This window comes from Notechis scutatus, chromosome 1, assembly GCF_049901735.1.
Source record: "Notechis scutatus isolate UNSWTSFEM ecotype Mainland chromosome 1, rNotScu1.2, whole genome shotgun sequence".
Lineage (NCBI taxonomy): Eukaryota > Metazoa > Chordata > Lepidosauria > Squamata > Elapidae > Notechis > Notechis scutatus.
In genome coordinates this window covers 10799775-10815702 of record NC_142009.1, presented here as the reverse complement: position 1 = coordinate 10815702, position 15928 = coordinate 10799775, and the positions used below count along the sequence as shown (strand labels likewise).

At 43.2% G+C, this 15928-nt stretch overlaps 1 protein-coding gene across 2 annotated transcripts; it reads left to right on the top strand.

Annotated features, from left to right (window-relative positions):
- The first annotated feature begins 512 nt into the window (after nt 1-512).
- Nucleotides 513-15727, top strand: DYNLL2 (dynein light chain LC8-type 2). 2 transcript variants are annotated; one of them, XM_026680453.2, is made up of 3 exons: nt 513-866; nt 7126-7264; nt 13557-15727. In XM_026680453.2, the coding sequence occupies exons 2-3, from the start codon at nt 7133-7135 to the stop codon at nt 13692-13694; spliced, it is 270 nt and encodes an 89-aa protein (XP_026536238.1). In that variant the 5' UTR covers nt 513-866; nt 7126-7132; the 3' UTR covers nt 13695-15727. The 2 variants fall into 2 exon arrangements, with proteins under 2 accessions (XP_026536238.1, XP_087812774.1); XM_087956648.1 differs by having other exon boundaries at nt 7122-7264.
- The last annotated feature ends 201 nt before the right edge of the window (nt 15728-15928 follow it).

The following is a 15928-nucleotide window of genomic DNA, read 5'->3' as shown; positions in this document are numbered from 1 at the left end:
CCTCTCTGGCGATGCAAACACGGGGGGGGGAGGGGGGAGGAAACTCTACCTGTTGCAATGCTGCCTGGAGGATGCATGCAGCTGTTTTAAGGATCGGAGAGATCGCTTGCCTCCCCCTCCCCCCAAAAAAGAGAAAGATGATCCATTTTTATTTTAAAAAAAAATTTTTTTTTTTGCAAACATGGCACACATACAAAAAACCGCGCACCCGGCTTTTGCACAAGCACAAGGCAACCCACCCGGCTTGCACGCTCCAGCCCAACCCCACCCCGCCCCTCCCTCCTCCTCTCTCCCCCCACCACCTTTCTCCTCCCCCCCCCCTCCCAATTGGTTCTGCAATTTCCTCGTGGCATTATGGGATGAAACAAGATGTAGGCAGAGAACAGCGAGAGGAGAATGCTAGGTCGGCGTGGGACGAGGCTTTGCGGCAACCAATCGGGGCGCGGCGTGGCTGAGCCACTGCAAGGGGTGGGACAGCTATTTCAGCGCTGGGGGGGACAGGGCAGCTCGCCAGAGGAGGCTTGCTGGGGGAAAGAAGCGGAGGGCGTCGACGCTGCTGCTGGTGCTGCTGCGCTGCGAGTTTCTCTTTCCCCCCCCCCCACCCCCTTTCCACCGCCGCCAGCGCGCTGGGCAAAGCGAGAGACGCCACGCTCCAGACGCCTTGGCTCGGCTGGCCGGCCGCTGCGCTGCTCTCTGTTTGGCACCCCGGGGCTGGAGAAGCCAGAAGCCGGCGGGGGTTGGTGGAGAGAGGCGCTGGGGCGCCTTTGCAAAAACCTTGCTGCCGTTGCAGGAGGGACGCCGGCCACAGGAGCTGCCGTCGTCGTCGTTGGACGCGGGTTTCCGAGGCGAACCGCTGTTTAAAAAGGGTGAGCGGGGCCGGCGTGTGTGCGCGCAACACCGGGTTGTGGGGGGACGGGACACGGGACTCCCTGGCCGCCTTGCATCGCGTTTAGATTTGCATCGCGAGTAACGTTTGGAGGGAGCGAATTGGGTCGAGAAAGCTGGGAAGGAATTTAGCCCCGGGGTGGGGGGAAAGAAAGGGCTTCAAAGCGATCCTCCGAGCCAGAGATGCAGATGCCGGCGAGTTTTTAACTGCGCTCCCTGCTTTGCGCGCGTTTTGTTTTGGTCCACGCCCCTCGCTTGCCCTCCCCCCTCCCCAAAAGCCCCAGTAACTTGGCCGTCTTGGGGATGGTTGCTGGGAAATGGAGCCCCCCCCCCCTCTCCACCATCCTTGAGTAAAGGAGGCGGCTCTCTCCCAGGGGGCTTCCGAAGCTGCCGCTCCCATCCGTCGTTTGGGCTTACCTGGGGATATTGGGCGGGGGGTGTCGTTGCGCTTTGGGGATCTCTGCAGGGTTCCGGGTTGGGGTCATAGTAATAGACGCTGTGCTTTTTGGGGGGGGAGGGAGAGAGAAGCCCGCAAGTCTTGCTACACACGACCGCCACCCACCCTCGCCTCGCAACTCTTCCTGCCTTGATGCTTGGGACTCCACCTGTCATTTTTATATATCTCTAGTCTTAATCTACCAGTCAATTGGATCCACCTTGGCCGAAGTCTATGACTTTACGTCTCTTTCTGACTTGTCTGACCCCCACCCGCACCCCTTTTCCACTGCATGGGGGTGTTGGTGGTGAATGGATGGGGTACCACTGATCTGAATCCTATCCATCCTGATCTGCATTCTCCTGGGCTTCCCTCCAACCTTCCAGTGTCCTGCTAGAGAAATCTTAGCCCCCCTCCCCCCTTTTTGGGGGGGAGGGTGGGGGTTAAAACTCGATCAGCTTTGGGACTTTTGGGGGGCACTGGGAGGAAATCTAGTCGGGGGCTTCTCCTCCTGGTAAGGAGGAAGGTTGATAGGCTGTCTTGCTTTTTAGTACCAAAGGACTTTAAAAAAGAGAGAGAGAGAGAGAGAGAATCCATAGAAGTGGTGTCAGAAACTGCCTTGTCATGTGGGAACAGGTAGAGTAACATGACCTTTAATGAGTGTGTGTGTGGCTGAGGGATGGTGGTTTGGTTTTTCCCCCGCTTTTAACCTTGTTTCTCCTTTGCAATCCAATGCCTTATCCCGTGGACATTGGAGTGAGGAAGCCAAGCGGCTGGATTTTTCTAGAGTCAGTGGCTTTGAAATGGGAGGGGGTGGCTTTTGTGGGGGGGGGCAAGGTTTTTTTTCCCCCATCAGCCAGAACTGTCTTCTAGCCTGCAGGTGGAGTTTCTCTTGGACTGGATCCAAGAAAGGGGGAGGCAGTTGGAACATTTAAATACTCCCCCCCCCCCCCCTAAAAAAGCTGCAAGTGAGGGAACTTCCTTTGTGCAGCCCCATAAGTGTTTGAATTGTCTTAAAGGGTAAGAAAAGTCCGCGCCCCCCCTTTAAAAAAGAACAGCCTGAAATGAATGGCTGCAACCTGCACCAGATGCATTGATAATAGTACAATGTACCTCTGCAAGTAACTTTTATGGAGGTTGTCTTGTCCTTATAGGATATATCCTCTTTTAAATAGGAGCACTTGTGATTATAATTAGGACTACAGTGGAGAAAGGTTTCTTCTCTAGGGTGCGATTAATAGCTCATCCCTGTTATTGGGGAGGGGGTTGACTTAAAGATCATCTTACCAAAGAACAGTTGTTATCTTCACCCTCTTTGGCGGTGGGAGTTCGAAACAACCCTGGTTGTCTCCTTCCTCTGCTTTCCTTTTGCACATATGGCAGTGACTGCACATATTATTGTGCTGTGTCAGCCTTCTCCAATCTTGGGGCGCTTCAGGTATTGGAAGCTTCAGCTGCCATCCCTTTCTGGGTGTGGATCCTGGGAATTGAAATCTCTGTTCTGCAAGATTTACCTGCTAAACCTCATGGTGATGTGTGCACCTTGTCCGATTTCGGTGTGGGGTAATCTTGGAAGGAAGCTGATGAAAATGGCAAAAAAAACAAAAAACTTAAATTTCTCTCCTGGTCCAGTTTTAGATCACAGTTGAGCTTAGATGAATAACTTGATCTTGCTTTAAAGCAGGGGTGTCCAACCTTGGTAACGTTAAGCCTGGAGGACTTCAACTCCCAAAGCTGGCTGGGGAATTCTGGGAGTTGAAGTCCTCCAGGATTAACGTTACCAAGGTTGGACACCCCTGCTTTAAAGTCATAGTGGCTAATGCTGCTGGACAGATTTATGTGGATATCTGAGAAGACGGAACTGCTTGCCCAACCTGGTTTTGAGCTGGACTATCCCAACATAGTAGTGCTTTTCCCCCAAAGAGTAACAGCTGAAGTTTGGAGGTGGAATGTATATTGGAATGCACCAGGTGTGGCAGATAATTACTCTCCATTTATAACTGGTAAACTTGTCTGGCACTCTGGGAGAACACCTGCTACCTTCAGATTTTCTTGCTGAATCAGCCAATGAGAGCCTGAGGATTACAGGTACTCCTCAAGTTACAAACCAACAATTGGGACCAACATTTCTGTTGCTATGTGAGGTGGTTGTTAAGTGAGTCATGATGGATTATTTTTTTTGACTTGTCATGGTTTTTAAAGGAACCTTCAGTTAAGTCAGTTATGCAGTTGATAAGGGAAACTGCTTCCCTCATTTTGCTTGTTGGAAGCTGGCTAGGAAGGAAGGTCCCAAACTCTGATCATGTGATCCTGGGATGCTGTAACCATTGTAAATACATGCTGGTTGCAGCAGAGCACCTGTCCAGGGTGGTGAGGTGGTCGTAAGTGTGAGGACTGTCTATAAGTTAATTTCAGTGCTGTTGCAACTTCAGTTGCTAAACAAATGGTAAGTCAAAGATTGCCTGTAATTCTTAATACTGTAGCACATTGGGAATTTTCGATTATATGATTAAAGGGTGCTCGTTTATGGGGTGTTTTTTTTTTAATTTCAGTAAACTTTTCCTGTGAGAAGGTGTACTGGTGAAAACAGCTGAAAAATGAGGCCAAACACTACTGAAAAAAATAGTTTAAAAAAAAAACCCTCACGAAAATGCCAGTCAGTGGAAGGCATGCAGTGAATATGGCATCTCTTAATGCTGTGTACAGTTAGTTTATTTTATGATGTGCAAATGCAAAAATTAAACCTTGAAATCGAATCATAGTCAACATTTTGGAGAATTAGAATCTTGGCGTGGCTATTAATGTGATGGGGGCCCTCTCCCTCTTCTTGAACAGCTCTTACTTTGTGACTTCAAATTCTTTTTGGGTGGGTTCTTGCCAAGATGTGAAATTTGCTCAGAATGTGATCTGTCTTCCACAAAAGGACCTCACATGCTCAGCATGCTGGCTTCAACAGAAAGAACTGGGTATCTAGCCTTGGGGGAATGGGTAGTGAAAACATTGGAATGGGCCATTCCTGGATAGTTCATGAGATTAAAAGGCTACTGAGATTTGCTTTCAAGGGACAGCGCGCTCTGCAGGGAAGTACTAGTGCATGCTCCTGTTAGAAACACTGCCACTCTTGACAATTCATTTTGCATATTTGTAGTTTTAACTAGGAAAAATTGCAGGCCAGAACATGGATCCTCTTAGCCAGTTAGATTCTGTTCTTAACAGAAAACATATATATTTTAGAGCTGAGTAACTAACTCTGCACTAAGCCATAATTGGCAATCCAGGGGGAATTTTTTTTTTTGCAGCCAGGGACGACAGTACTTTTCCTTTATTTAATACTAGGGAGTGGCAGATATATTTAGCTGCTTTGCAAATTAGCATGGTGCTTTTTTAAAAGAAAAATAAGATGGATCCTATTGAAAACCTTACTCAATTGTACTATTGATTATCAAGGGGGAGATAAAACATGCTTTATAAATGAACTGCTGCCAAAATTCAGCAGCTGATCTTCAGGGACTACAAAAAGGACATGCATCTTTTTTATTTTGTCCATTGCTGACACAGACTGATATCATCCAGAATGGCTGTGTTAAGATACCATGTCATGGAAGACTGAACCACATACTTAAGAGGACAGACAACTCTTCATCTTATTGGAGAGTTAAGGATGATCTCACAGAAAGTTGAATGGGTACAAGGATAGAAAGCTTTTTGGAAGCACCCTAGTCTCATTTCCATCCTTTAAAGGCCACTCAAATTGTGCCACTGAAATGAGGCAAACCTGGCTGAACTTGGATGTGGACTTAATTTTCCACTCCCCTCTTGATTTTTGAGGGCGACTAAAATCGCACTGCTGAAAATACATTATTTTTATCTTGCCTTTTATTTTTATAAACAAGGTAGCAAACCTATCGAATACTCCCTCCTATTTTCCCTACAACAACCCTCTGAGGTGGTGTTGGGATGCAAGAAGAAAGAAAAAAAAGTTTAATGTATAGATTTGGTGTATTTCATACTATAAAATAGTCTTGCCTGCTTTCAGATAGAGAAGTGCTGTGGCATCTTTAGAAATGCTATTCTCCAGCTGTGACGGGATGATAGTTCCCCTCCCCGCACATCTGGAAGAGACAAAGATAATCTACACCAGAGGGTGTAGGACTTTGTGGCATTTTTAATAGTTCAAAGTATTTTTCTTTGGTTCGAAAACTAGGGTGTTACTTCTGTGGCTTTTGCTTTACTTGCTCATTGAATATGTGGTTTAGGCAGGGGTGTCCACCTGGCGACTTTAAGTTGTGGACTTCAACTCCCAGAATTCCTCAGCCAGCTCATTGCTGGCTGAGGAATTCTGGGAGTTGATCACAAAGTCTTAAAGCTGCAAGGTTGAATATGTGGTTTAGAGCATGTTTAAATGGTCTAAATTGGCATGGCTTTCACTAAGAATTCTGGGAACTGTAGTTTGGTAGAGTTGCTTGCCCCCACACAATACACATTTCCTCTGTAAGCATAGTGTAGAGTGGGGAATTAATTTTTCCAAGGGGCCATGTAAGAAACTGGGATAGTTGCGAAGGGCCAACAGGGATGCCGCCCTACCCGCTACCATTGCTGTCCCAACCCCTGAGGCTGCACTGCTCTCTTGCCACCAAGTCTGCTGACACCCCGCACACTGCTGCCAATGCTGCAGGCCAGATGTCTGGCTTAGAGGATACAGGGTGTGCCATAACTGGCAGAGAACGTTGGTATCATGTGGACCAGTAATTTATTTACAAATCTTTTGGTTAACTTCTGCTTCCTTCTTTGATGGGAATTCTTCTGTCATTGTGTTGAGAATTGGATAAGCAGGCAACATCCCTCATTGGGATACTAGCATCTCGTTCAGGGTCTTGAGATGTGGCGACTTTAAGACTTCCAACTCCCAGAATGCTGGCTGAGGAATTCTGGGAGTTGAAGTCCACAAATCTTAAAAAGTTGCCACATTTTGGACAGAGAGGATAGCTAGTTTGAAAGAGGCCATCTATGTCAAAATTGAACAACCCTCTCTTAACAGATCATTGGGATATGATACCATCTATCTTCCAGTTTACAACACAGTCCTTTCAACAGTTCCAAGAAGGCTTCACACCCATTTGCACCACTCAGCTGACCCTGAGGACATCAGGAGTCTCACTAAATGAATGCAAATGACCAACTGTCTGCAGGGAGTCCCCACCTTTGGGACTTTTTTTTGCTGTACTCATTAAATGCTGTAGTCATTGAGACAACGTGATTATGACATGTGTCCTTCCTCGCTCATTTTCCCATTGACATTGTCTGAAGCAGGCTGGGAAGATCACACATTGAAATCACATGACAAGCAAGATGCTGCAACCATCATAAAGGCAAGGACCACTTGCAAGTCAAACATTATTCAGCACCACCATAACTTCAAACAGTTGCTAAGCAAGTGGTTATTAAGTTGAGGACTATCTCTGGGATGCATTCTTTGTGGATTAGGGATTTCTTACATTTGTGAAGGGTGCCTGGGCACTTGTGAGAAATAGCTCCTGTGATGAGTGGGATTGGCTTCCCCAGTAACATCAAAGAATAATGGATATTCTTTCAGAGATGGAATTTCCTGCTTCCTCTGTGAAATCACCTGTAGTTAACGACCTGTGTAATTTTCTGCTTCCTCCATAGAATTACCTGTAGTTGTCCACCCTCTCCTTCAGCAGATAATAAAAGCAAGACTGTAGGTTTTGGGTGCTTTCTTGGAATTAGACCTGGGATAAATTGAGTTCTGACATGGTCCTCATCTTCGGTATCTTCTCACACAGGTCCATCATGTCTGACAGAAAGGCTGTGATCAAAAATGCTGACATGTCTGAGGACATGCAGCAGGATGCTGTCGATTGTGCTACTCAGGCCATGGAGAAGTACAATATAGAGAAGGATATTGCAGCATACATCAAAAAGGTATGTTTCTGTCTGTGAAGCGTGATGGGGTGGGGTTGTATAGCCCTACATGTAGTCCTTGACTTAAGACCCTAATAGAGCCTGCCTGTTAAAGGCAATAACACTTAGACTTATATACCGCTTTATAGTGCTTTTACAGCCCTCTCTAAGCGGTTTACAGAGTCAGCCTCTTGCCCCCAACAATCTGGGTCCTCATTTTACCCACCTTGGAAGGATGGAAGGCTGAGTCAACCTTGAGCTTGGTGAGATTCGAACTGCCAAATAGCAGGCAGCCGGAGTACTGCACTCTAACCACTGTGCCACCGTGGCTAATGTTTGTAAGTTGTGACAGTTGTAAAGTGAGTCATCATGCGACTGACCAATTTCATAACATGCTTTTTGGCAGTTGTGTTAAGTGAATCACTTTGTTCATTGTTTGCAATGGGGCAGTTTTGCTGAAAATGTCGTATGTCAATCATCCAGTGCCAAAGGTTGAATTCATGGCATCTGAACCAAAATTTATTGATCTTGAGACTTTTTGTTGCTCATCTAAACAACTTCAACTGCCAAAGTAAAAAAATTAGGCAGAGAGTTGTTGGAATGTACCAACTCTTGCTACAACAATTTCAAAGGTTTCTCCCCCAAATGTATTGCAAATGGATCAATAATGAAGTAAATGCCGGTTTTCTGCAGAAAATAATTCTGGACATGTGACCATGGGATGGTGCAAATGGCCGTAGATGTTGGCTACTTACCAAGTGCCAAAAATGCAGGCACATCGCTAAAGGGGAGCGTCTAATCTGGGTTGTGAGCAGCTTTTGGGGAGATATATTGTAATTTCAAACAGTCACCAAGTGACCAATTGTAAGTCAAAAACTACCTATCCTGGCTTATCTGAGCCAATGCCAGCCAGATATTTCTGGAAAAACCTTAAGTGAATTTTCAAAGCCATTACAGCTTTTCTCTAACTGCTGTATTTGATTCAGAAGATTATGTCTGATTATTATTGAAGAAAGGTTTGCCCATTACAGGCTGGTTTCCTTAAGCAAGGAATCCTAGACAACCAGCATTGCTGGCTGGGGAATTCTGGGAGATGAAATCCACGCATCTCAATAGTTGCCAAGTTTGAAAAACAGTCGCAAACTATGATTAGTGTCTTAATACAAAATAATCAAACTGAAAAAAGCTTGCTACAATTTGGGGTAGTGACTGTACCAAAACAAGGCAGTATAATTGGCCTGTCTAAATTCTGCCTGCACTATTGATTGCAGGGTTTTGAAGAAAGATTTCTCCTGGTTCTTTCACCCAGAGATACTAGGAACCAAACTAAGGACAGAATGTACATATTTTATTTGAGTAACACTCTTTAATATCATGTTCTGCTTTCAGTTGTTTATTTTTTAATTCAAAGCTGTTAGACAAAATAAACATTAAGTGGGGAATTTTTTTAAAAAAGTGATACTTTCTACTGGAACCAGATTCCAAACTGATTTGCAAGAATTGTTACAATGAAAGCTTTTTGGAAGAGTGAGGTTGCTAATGGATTGGGGAGCAGAGATTAAGTGCAGAGTTAACACAGCTGCCTATCTCTGAAGATTCAGAACCTCAGGATGAAGTAGATTTAATTTAGTTAATTCAATTATAAATTAATAATGTATAATTATCTTTTAATTCTTACTAAAATAATAATATAAATTAAAATTATAAATTAAATTAGGTAGATTAAGAAGATTTAGGTTTCAGGATGTAAGGAAAAAATAACTGGCAATGCAAATGTGGAAAAGCCAGGTATTAATGGTGATCCTTGACTTAAGAACTGAGTCACTGTGCTTAACGTACATTAAACCAAAAACCATCACAGTGGGGTCCCAGGTGATCGCTGAGCTTGGTTGTTTTCTTGCAGATGTTTCATTACTAAACTAGGTTATCATCAGCACTGATGATGTTACCCGGTGTGGTACTGAAACGTCTGCAAGAAAACAACCACGCTCAGAGAGCACCAGAGACCCCCACAGTTCAACCCTGAGCTATAAATAATCTCTTCTAAATCACAGTGTTTGTGTTTAGGCAACATGTCAAATTGAAATCAGTCACACGTTTATGAACCAATGGTGCATATGTATTTTTTTTCCAATGAGCATAATGCCTTATTAAAAGGAAGAGGCCCCACTCTAAATATTTTATTTATGTGTATCTATTTTTTAGCACTTGTTTATGTGTAACAGTTTCCCCATGCATTGTGCCAAAATAAAAGATGTTTATGACTCCTGATTAAAATTCTAAAGTGTTAGATGTTTGTTCTGTCACTGCCAAAGTGTCAGATGTTTGGTAGAAAAAGACTTTAGGTCATTGTATGAATTTGAGGCTGTTTAAATCCTTAAAGCTGTCAGTCCCTCTGCCTTTAGACAGCAGAAACAGTATGCTGGAAGAAGGGTTCTCTCAGTAGAGAAATAATAATTGCTATTATAGCATAGATCTGTTTATACATCAGACTAATTTTCGCCCTTTGAAAAGTAAAACTCTACCTTTAAATTTCAATACATCAAGGGGATGTAGCCAACTTCTCTCTTTATTAGAAAGATAGAGAATGTACCTTACTTAGACCTCTTTTTTTTTTTTTTTTGCAAACTTTTAATATAAGTTTTAAAATGGAATTGTTATCAGGTCAGGAAAGATGCTTGTCGGATCGTCCTGCTGAATTGGCATCAATACCCTGCTCGGTACTCTTTATGTCAACGCATAAAATATTTCTATGGTCTTTTTAGAATGGCCAACAGAAAGGGAGGGGGGAGCAGTGCAGCAGCTTGCAAACCGAAACTGCATTTCATAAATGTTTTCAAAGATAGTTTCTAGGTGACCAAAGTTTCTGCCTCGCAAAATTCTAACTGGAGAGCATGATTGATGACTCTTGGCTATGGATGTGTCCCATTGGAGAATATGAATTATGATACACCCAGGGAGTGGGGGAGAACCAGGGTCAAGGGTGACAATGAATGATGTGCCTCAGAGTCTGGTACACCCAGGCAGTACCAGACCTTTTAACTCCCATTAAATCCTTTTTAAGTTTTGGACGTTTGGCTGGAGACTCATGATTTAAATGGGTAACTGCCGGAATCCTGGCAACTTTACACATTCATAAACATAAGCACAAACATTCTGTGCACAGGTAATCCTTAATTATCAGTTGCTTAATGAACATTTAGTGTTACAATAGGCCCTTTAAAAGGTGTACATCCCATGATCATCTGATTATATTTTGGGCACTTGGCAACAGGTTCACATTTATGGCCATTTGCAGCATCCCCTGACCACGGTTGTGAAAAGGAAGGATTGGGGGTGACATGATAGCAGCTTTCCAGTATTTGAGGGGAATGCCACAAAGGGTGGGGGGGGCGGTTTCAACCTATTCAAAGCACTACAAGGCAAGACAAGAAATAATGGATGAAAACTAATCAGGGAGAAAAGCACCCTAGAACTAAGGAGAAATTACCTAATAATGAGAACAATTATTCAGTGGAATGGCTTGACTCCAGAAGTTGTGGGTGCTTTATCACTGGAGGCTTTTAGGATAGCGGCCCTCAACTTTTTGGACACCGAGGACCGTTTTTTTTTTTTTTTCACGGACTGGAGGGGGCATAATTTTGCATGGGGCTTTGCTGTTTGCGCAGCCTGGTTTCTAGCATGCCACAGCCCAGTGCTAGTCCTTGGACTAGGGGTTGGGGGGCCCTGTGCTAAGAAAAAAACTGGACAGTCACTTGCCTGGAATGGCGTAGGGTCTCCTGCTTGAGCGGGGGTTGGACTAGAAGACCTCCAAGGTACCTTCCAACTCTTAATTCTATTTCTGTTATTCTGGTTTTCAGAGGGTTTTTGCCAGTTTTCAGCATTTACTTCTGGTTTCCACCAAATGCACCTATTAGATAAAATGGAATGGAAGGAAGAGAAATTAAACTTGTAGCTTGATCAAATCACAGTGGAATAAGGAATTTCGGGGGGGGGGGGGATAGAGAAGTAAATATACTATGTGGGCAGTAGGAAAATATTTGACCTTCTTCAACACAGTTACAAATAAAAATTAACCTTTTGCTCCAAAATTTAATAGTACACAGTATTTCTGCAACTGTAAACTCTTTAATCATCAAATCCCAATATTAAAATTACATTTCAGTTTCAAGCAAAAAGTCCCAAAGTAAACCTCCATGTAGAAACAAAGATAGACAAAATATTTTCTTTAATTAAAATAGTTTCACCATCTAAGATAGTTCCATTAACTTCACCAACCATTCTTCTGTTGTGGATATCTGTAGATTGGAAAACATTGGTGCGTTAAATGGAAAATCGATTAAATTGCCTGAGAAAATGTGGTAGATGGCAATTTGGAAAGGAGGAGGAATATCTTGTTATCTAGAACTCAAAAAAGCAGTTAACTTGCAATGGATCCTGCAACCTTCTGCAGTCGTTAAGTGAACTAATTGTTTCATGTGGGCTAGTTTTCTGAAAACTGGAAGTAAAAGCTTGTTTTTACAAAAAGACTGGTAAAGTAATATGACCACCGGATACTGCAAAGAGCTGTGTATGCAGGCCAGTTGCTGAGTGCTCAAAATGCAGTCTCATGACCATAGGGGGCATTGGAACTTCAAATGGTCACAAATCAAGGACTATCTGTAAAAAATATATTTTCACGATTAATAAATGTGCTTCGCTTTATGTATGATGCAGTTTACAGGCCATGGAGTGTGAGATTTTATTTTGAAAAATAATTGAAATGATCAGAGGCAGACAGCTGGATAGTAAATCTTTGAGGTTCCCACGTTCCCTTGGCCTACCCCATACAAGTAGTCCTTGACTTATCCCCACTATTGAGCCCAAAATTTATGTTGCTAAGTGAAGCATCTCTTAAATGAGTTTTGTGACCTTTTCTTGCCACTGAGCTGCAATGTTAAGTAAATCACTGCAGTTGTTAAGTTAGTAACATGTTAAGTGAATCTGGCTTCCCCGTTGACTTATTTGTCAGAAGGGTGCAAAAGTGACCACATTATCCTGGGACACTGCAACTGTCATAAATATGAACCAGTTGCCAAGCTTCTGAATTTTGATCACATGACCATGGTATGCTGTGATGGTTGTAAGCATCAAAAGTCACTTTTTTCAGTGCTGTTGTGACTTCACTAGTCACTAAATGAACTGCTGTAAGTTGAGGACTACCTGTATTCCCAGGGCAAGAGATTGGTGGTAGTTTTAGCCAAGAATATTTGAAGCATTGTGCAAAGTCGGGAGAAGACTAGTCTATATGTAGAAGATGTTCTCTTGAGAGAAACACTCAAGTCCATTTTGTAAAAGGAAAAATAGAGTTGGCACAATCCTGCCATGTATTTTTAATACTGTCACACTAAAAAGTGTCATTTGGTTGACTTTAGAGGTGGTCCGGAGGGATTTCTAAAACTGAGATGGACTAGAAGAATACGATCAAAACTCCTGGGAGTATATGCCAAAAGCATATATTACCTGTCACCTAAATTTGTGAAGTTTATTCCAGCTGCATAGTTAAAGCAAGCAGGCCCCTGCATTGGACAGCAACAATACTGTAGGGCAGGAATGTCCAATTTTGGCACCTTTTAAGACTTAGGAACTGCAACTCCCAGAATTCCTCAAGCCAGCCATGCTGGTTGGGTAATTCTGGGAATTGAAATCCCCAAATCTTAAAATTTGCCAAGGTCCCTGCTATATAGAGCGTTGTTTCTTAACCTGGTCAGCTTTAAGCTCTGTGGCCTTCAACTCCCACAATTCCCCAGCCAGATTAAAGCGGCTAAAATTGTGAAAAGCACCGTAATGGAAGATGCCAGAGGCTGATGGTCACTTTAGGGACAACAGCAAAAGGATCAATTCATAGTGTGCAAAAGGCCCATGGTATTACATTTTTTTCTTGTATTATTACCAAGAAAACCATAGGGATAGAAAATTGAAAGCAATTGGCAATTTATGGAGACCATCTACCGTAACTGAGTTGTTGGTAAGAGTCTGATGGCACATAAATCAATGCAGGGACAGTTTTCCTCACACAGCTGCCATTTTGACTTTTTAGGACCCACCCTTATTCCTCAGGGCTGGTCCAAAAATTGAAGATGGTGGCCTCCATTGTGCTGTCAAAGCCATGGCCCTTTTCTACATTACACAGCAGGCCTCGGTTTCTTTCCCAACTGCAGGCGCCCATGTCCCCTTTCTCCTTTTATAAGCCAAGGCTTGAGTCCATGTCTGAAAATGCTCTGCACAAATCATTGATTTTCATTTTTCCTTCCTGCTTTTGCTTCTTCTCCAGGAATTTGACAAGAAATACAACCCCACCTGGCACTGCATCGTGGGCAGGAACTTCGGTAGCTATGTAACGCATGAGACGAAGCACTTCATTTACTTCTACTTGGGCCAAGTGGCGATTCTCCTCTTCAAATCCGGCTAGGGGTTCAGGCTAGCGCCTGTGGGGGTCACGGCTGATGAGGAACATGGACTGTAGCACTAAAGACAGGCTCCAGCTCTTTAACCATGGCTGCGCCACTGCATGGACTCGATACTATATTTAATGTGTATATGTTGCCGTAAAAAATACCTACAATTCTCATTTCTTTCTCTGTTTTGGGGGGATTGCCTAGGAGAAGAAAGGCAGTGTATTATCCCCTCTTCCTCTTTTATTTTTTTTCCTTTTTATGTTCCTGCTTCTTATTTTTTCTGTTCTTTTGCACTAGGAGAACTGTAAAATGCTTCAACAATGGCCTTTAAGTGAGAAGAAGAAATGAAATAAAAATAAAATAAGAAACTTCAATTCCACAAAACAAATCTTTGGGTTTAACTTTCTTGCAGAAGGAAGGCTGGGAGTTTAACCCTAGCAGAGGAAAAAATAAAACTCTGTTAGGTGTAGAATCTGTCTAAAAGTTAACTAAATTATTTTTAAATTCCTGTCAAAGCTGTCCCTTCCCAAAATGGCACTATTGTCCCATGAAGTCGCCTTAGCTCTAAATAGTGATTGGAGGCAGCCCTGGGTGTGTGAGCGTGTCTGTGTGTTGTCTTGGCCCAATTTCCTTTGCTTTTCTTTGACTCTCCCGTGCTGCCTCCAACACCAATTGAGCGAACAAAGCTGATACGGATTTGTAAAATGCGTGGTATCCTCTTGAGGAGAGCCCCGTCGTTCCCCCGAATTGGCTGGCCTGGTCTGTATCAGCGTTTTCCAAAGCATTTTTCAAATGAAAGATGTCTACTCTGTGTGTCCAAGATTCTGTCGTGATGCCCAATGGATGTGATCAGGGTTTTCTATGCCCCCTGTTTTTTGAGTCCGTACAGTATTGCCTTATTGTAGCTCACGTCCTCTCGTTGTGCAGGGAAGATCCTGTCCAAAATCAGTGGCTTAAATGTTGCTGTGCTTTAAATGTCTCCAGTAAAGATGGATAGACCTTCATCTCTTTAAGAGGCTCTCTTCTGTTGGCTTTCTATTCTGGTCCCCTCTTGACCCAACAAAAAGAGGGCCATCAGGAGCAGCTCTATACCTAACCAGCTCCTGAACGTGCAAGGAAAGGTCTCTGGGCTTAGCTTCCTTAGTCTGTGGTTGTACAGGAATACTTTTAAGTTCTGTTGCAACAATAAAAAAAAAAAAGGATTGTTTTTTCTTTTTGCAAAGGTTACGTAAGAAATGCAGTGATAGCTTTAACATCTCTGGTTGCTTTTTGCAGTTCAAAGAGCCTAGAAATTCTATTTGGGGGGGTGGGGCATATGGGGAAGCAGTTGTCTTAAAAACAAAGGGGAGTGAGGAAGCAAGAAGACTTATTGAAGGAGCACTTTAACTCCTGGATTCACGGAGATTCTCAGTCATCCAGGACATGGTTGTCCCAAAGCTGCTTTTTCAAAAGGCAACTGGACTCCTTGGTTTTTTTTTTTTTTCCTTTGAAAACCTTTTCCTTATCCAAGAACTGAAGAAGCTTCTTGGATGAGAAGCGAAACATCTTCAAGGGAAAAAAACAAAAGTTATTGATTAGAGAAATAGGACAGCCACCCCTCATTTATTGGGGAGCGGGCTGTGTCTGAAAAACAAGACAGATCCAAATAATAATAAACAACATGCGCTATGTGCCCAATCCAAAGCAAACAAACGAACAAAAAAAACAGGCTCTCTGTAGAAACTTTTATTAAGCAAAACAAATATTAAAAGTTGGAACAGCTGTTGTGTTCACTGTTATTTTTTTCCCATCCAAGGAGGCAGGGAGGCAGTGGCAAAGTAAGTGCCTAGGGGTTCAAAGGGGCACCGTCTTACAGAAAACACCGTCCTTCATTGGAAATAAAAATGAGAAGACTGTCTTTGTTTCTTTAATTCTGTGCATGAGTCTTAACTGTGAATAAGCTCACTTCATGGAGGGCGAGAAACGAATCCTTCCCATCCTAACCGCAGTTGCTCAGACTAACCCTTCTTATTTTTCAAAAACATTAAAATCGAATTGACACATTTAAGAACAGTGTTGAGTTTTGTTTTGGGGTGTGCGGGGTTTTTGGAGTGGAGTATGTACACAATTTTGGGGGTACGGGGAGGGGAAGTGCTAAGTTACAGGTAATCCTCAACTTACAACAGTTCATTTAGTGACTTCAAAATTAACAACGGCACTGGGGGAAAAAAGTGCCATGATCGTTTTTATCACACTTGTGACCGTTGCA

What these genes read in the sequence shown, in the direction of transcription:
- DYNLL2 (XM_026680453.2), top strand. Translation starts at nt 7,133, where the DNA reads ATGTCTGACAGAAAGGCTGTGATCAAAAATGCTGACATGTCTGAGGAC. An exon ending in TTGCAGCATACATCAAAAAG is followed by an intron (nt 7,265 to 13,556) that starts GTATGTTTCTGT and finishes CTTCTTCTCCAG; the next exon opens with GAATTTGACAAGAAATACAA.